Consider the following 4,643-nt stretch of genomic DNA (forward strand, 5'->3'; position numbering starts at 1 on the left):
CCAAAACTATTGTATGTAACTCTTAGCTCGAGTAGCTACTCTAACATTGCATATGTATGCTATCTCCCGCACAAGGATATCACTCCCTCGATACCTTTGCTCAAATATACGTGTGTTTCTTTCAATCCATATTGCATGGGAAATCTCAGCATAGATCACTTTGAAGATGCTAGCCTTCTTGGATTTTCCTTTTACCTACTTGATGATCCACTGAATATGTTGATCCCAGCAAATGGTAGATATATGTGATCTTTGTACCCAAGTCACCAAGTCATTGCTTTCTTCCACAGTTCTTTAGTGTATGGGCATTTAACAAAAGGGTGCTCCTTTGATTCATCCTGATCTTGAAACATAATACATTGAGGGGTAATAGTTATACCCCAACTGGCTAGCCTATCTTTAGTTAGCAATCGTCCATGGAGCAATAACCACATAGTGAAAATTACCTTTGGCCTAGAAGTATTTTGGAAGATCAGACATTTCCAGCTTACTCTTGGTAATTCTCCTAGGAGCTGCAGGTATATTTGTCTAATAATGCTTTTGCTATTATCATTTATATTGTGTGTCTGCAGCAGAGTTGCTCTAGATCCAATTATTCTTCTCACCATCCAGTTGGTTTGCTGTGGTATTGGCATCTGTTGTAGTTGCTGTCGTTTGATATAATATGCATTGATCCACCTTATCCATAACTTGTCTTGTTTGTGCGCTAAGTCCCAGCAAATTTTGGCAATTGCTACTTTGTTCCACAAATGGAGGTTAATGAGGTTAAGTCCACCAACTGACTTGGGAGTACAGATCTTTCTCATGCTACTAAGGACTTCTTGGTTATTTTGTTAGTTCCATACCAGATGTAACTTCTACAAAGTGCCTCTATCATTTCAGTACCTTAGCAGGTAAGATAAACAATTGAGCCAGTATGCTTGTATGCCAAATATTACAGACTGAACTAGTTGCACACGGCCAACATAAGAAAGCTTTTTAGTAGTCCAGAAAGACATCTTGGATGTGATCTTTTCAATTAATGGTTGCCACTGGATGAGAGCTATTTTTTTTGTAGACAAAGGAATGCCTAGGTACTTGAAGGGTAAAGATCCACTTTCAAATCCCAGGTGTGTCAATATATGTACCTTCACATCTTGCTTCACCCCACCAAAATATACCGAGCTTTTTCCTAGATTAGCCTGTAAGCCTGTAAGCCTGATGCCTGAGAGAACTGAGAAAAGCATTTATAGAGTGTGACCACTGAAGATAGATTACCCTTAGTAAATAATAGAAGATCATCATTAAAACTCATATGAGTAATGCCCAGCTTCCTACATTTGGGATGATATTGGAAGTTAGGCTCCTTCTTAAGTTCATGTAGTGACATACTTTTTTTTTGATGAAGTAAGTGGTGTATTATTGACAAAAGCATCCAGTGGATGCACGTATTACAAAATAAAAGAAGATATCAGCTCCTAAGACGAGAGCAACAAAAAATCTGTCATAAGACTAGAGAGCTGATAAATTCCATAAATTGGTCAGAGTTATACAGAGGGGAGAGTTTAACCCAACTAAAAAGAGTGACCAAACATCTAACCTTGAGTAGGTATCTAGCAGTTGAGATGCCATCAAAGCATCTTTGATTCCTTTCTGTTCATAAGCACCAAAATATAGCAGCAGGAACCATAAACCAGATTTTCTTGATGGACTTCTCAACTTTCCATGAACTCCAACTCACAAAAACTTCCGTGACACTGCATGGCATTGTCCAACGCAAACCAAAAAGTGAAAGAAACATGGACCATATGTCTGTTGCAACTGGACAGTGAAGAAATAAATGGTTGATTGTTTCAGAGTTGCTTTGGCACATGTAGCATCTGCTAGCAAGCTGAAAACCCCTTCGGATGAGATTGTCATGGGTTAGGCATGCTCCATTTAGAGTTATCCAGCAAAAAACACTGATCTTTGGAGGCATTTTTGTCCTCCAAATTAGTTTCCAGGGCCACTGATCAATCATTTCCTTCCTGGAGCTTAAAGCTTGAAAACTAGCTCTGATTGAATATGCACCACTCCTACTACTGCCCCATCTGAGTTTGTCCCTACCTAGAGTAATGGTTGAACTAGTGTGAAGGCTGCCAAGAAGTGTTACAAAGTCATCAAACTCCCAGTCATTCAGATTTCTTCTTAAGCTTGGGTTCCATGAGTTAACCTCCCAATTCTGCGCAACTGTAGAGTCTGGGTTAGTAGCAATAGAAAATAGTCTTGGATAAGCATCTACCAGTGTAGTATGGCCTAACCACGTATCTTTCCAGAATAAGATATGTTCCCCATTTCCCACCTGAAGGGTAGAATGAAAAGTGAAGACATCCCACAGCTTCCTGATACCCTTCCACAACCCACATCCATAGTTAGATCTAACAGTATTGGTACACCAGTGATTTTGACAGCCATACTTAGCTTGAACAACCTCCTTCTAGAGACCAACTCCTTCCTGATTATACCTCTAATGCCATTTCATTAGCATGTTCTTGCTATGTACAGCCAAGTCCTTTACCTCAAGACCTCCAAGTGATTTAGGAAGTGTTACCTTGACCCATTTGACAAGGTGAAATTTATGGTTCTTGCTGTTGCCTTCCCACAAGAATGAACATCTGAGTTTATCTAGCTGCTTTTGAACTTTGACAGGAATTGGAAAGAGAGACATAAAATAGGTTGGTATGCTGTCCAACACACTATTTATGAGAGTTAGTCTGTCACCAAGAGAAAGATATTGTTGCTGCCAGGACGCTAGTCTTTTCTCAAATTTTTCAATGACCACATTCGATATCTCAGTTGATCTGTGTCTAGCACCCAATGGGAGGCCTAAGTAGGTGGTAAAATGAACTTGTAGTGCAACACATTATATCAGCCAACATCTCTAGTTCAGGGACCACATTAACAGGGTAAATGACACTTTTTGACATGTTAATATGCAACCCTGACAAAGCTTCAAAAATCAACAAAGTAAGCTTGAGATATTCAACTTGAGACTTCTTAGCACCACAGAAAATGAGGGTATCATCAGCAAACAATAAGTGAGACACTGAAACTGTTAAGCCAGAGATGTTGCCAACATCAAAACGCTGCATCCAAGGCATTTGCTTCGCTTTTTCCAGCATTCTGCTAAGTCCCTCCATCGCTAGAATGAATAAGAAAGGGGACAAGGGATCCCCTTGTCTTATCCCTCTCTTAGGGGAGAAAAAACCAACAGGGCTTCTGTTAACAAGAACAGAATATTTGACTGTGGAGAAGGTATATCTAATCCATCTGATCCATTTTTCACCAAATCCCATCTGCCTTAAAATTGAAATGAGATACTGCCAATTGATTTTGTCAAAGGCCTTCTCTATATCAAGCTTAAAGAGCACGCCAGGTTCACCATTTTTTTGCCTCCAATCCAAGACTTCATTAGCAATTAGTGCAGCATCTGTAATCTGCCTGCCTTTAATAAAAGCATTCTGGTAGTCAGAGACCAACTTCCCGATCACCTTTTTAAGTCTCTCAGTCAACACTTTTGCCACTATCTTGTAGACATTACTAGTAAGACTAATAGGTCTAAAATCTTTGAGTTCAATTGCTCCTTTCCTTTTAGGGATGAGAGCAATAAAAGAGGCATTAAATGACTTAACCATGTGACAGTTTTTATGAAAGTGGTTTAAAGTCCCCATTACATCCAGTTTTACAGTATCCCAACATCTTTGATAAAAAGCCAATGTAAAATTATTAGGGCCAGGGCTTTTGTCAGGTGCACAAGAGTTGATAGCATCTAAAACTTCCTCCTCTTCAAAAGCAACTTCCAAGGCATCCTTCTCCTCATTGTTCAAACAACCCAAGCCTTCAAAAGTACAACTAGGTCTCCAAGTTTCATTCTCAGAGTATAAAGCTTGATAAAAATCTAATATCACCCTTTTAATCTGTTCCTTTTCTTCAATGATATCCTCTCCCACTTGTAGTCTATCAATGCAGTTATACCTCCTGTGAGAGTTGGCTACCTTTTGAAAGTATTTTGTATTTCTGTCACCCTCTTTCAACCACAAGCATCTTGACTTTTGTCTCCATGATATTTCTTCAACCTTGGCTAATTATTGTAACTCCATTTTAGCTGAAGGATTTTATTTATTTCAGTTTGAGTCTGCAGTCTTCCTTCAGTTGCTTGTTCCATTAATAGTAGTTCTTCCATAGCTTTGTTGGTTCTGGTACTAATTCTACCATATGACTCCCTGTTCCAGATTGCTAAATCCTTCTTTAAAAGTTTCAGCTTTTGAGATAGTACAAAGTCAGGGGAGCCATTTACCACATAACCCTGCCACCATTGTTTGATCATATCACAGAACCTTTCATGTTGTAGCCACATGTTTTCGAATTTAAAATAAGAAGGTTCAGAAGTCCAATCTCCACTTTCCAAGGCAATAGGCCTATGATCAGAAACAACTCTAGGAAGGGCTAGTTGTTGAATTGAACCAAAGAGATCATTTCATTCAGAAGAGATCAGAAACCTGTCAATTCTTGATGCCTGTAGAGAATTTTCACCCCTAGCCCAAGTGTAAAAAGCTCCCTGTAAAGGGAGATCCACCAAGCCCATGTCTTGAATGAAGTTAGAAAATATTTTCATAACCCTTGAT

At 39.2% G+C, this 4,643-nt stretch overlaps 1 protein-coding gene across 1 annotated transcript; it reads right to left on the minus strand.

The window, feature by feature from the left end:
- Positions 1-263: 263 nt before the first annotated feature.
- LOC142176070 (uncharacterized) lies at positions 264-4,375 on the minus strand. Its single transcript, XM_075243131.1, has 7 exons — positions 4,231-4,375; positions 2,833-4,099; positions 2,537-2,732; positions 1,721-2,368; positions 1,533-1,632; positions 886-1,213; positions 264-453 (listed from the first exon to the last, which is right to left on the minus strand). The coding sequence occupies exons 1-7, from the start codon at positions 4,373-4,375 to the stop codon at positions 264-266; spliced, it is 2,874 nt and encodes a 957-aa protein (XP_075099232.1).
- Between the last annotated feature and the right edge of the window lie 268 nt (positions 4,376-4,643).

The sequence above is a fragment of the Nicotiana tabacum genome, chromosome 22 (assembly GCF_000715075.1).
Source record: "Nicotiana tabacum cultivar K326 chromosome 22, ASM71507v2, whole genome shotgun sequence".
NCBI classification, from domain to species: domain Eukaryota; kingdom Viridiplantae; phylum Streptophyta; class Magnoliopsida; order Solanales; family Solanaceae; genus Nicotiana; species Nicotiana tabacum.

Coding starts and splice junctions, on each gene's coding strand:
- LOC142176070 (XM_075243131.1), bottom strand. CDS start 4,375: ATGTGGCTACAACATGAAAGGTTCTGTGATATGATCAAACAATGGTGG. Junction 2,733..2,832: donor CTACTTAGGCCTCCCATTGG/GTGCTAGACACA, acceptor TCTTGGTGACAG/ACTAACTCTCATAAATAGTG. Junction 1,633..1,720: donor GCAGTGTCACGGAAGTTTTT/GTGAGTTGGAGT, acceptor GCTTATGAACAG/AAAGGAATCAAAGATGCTTT.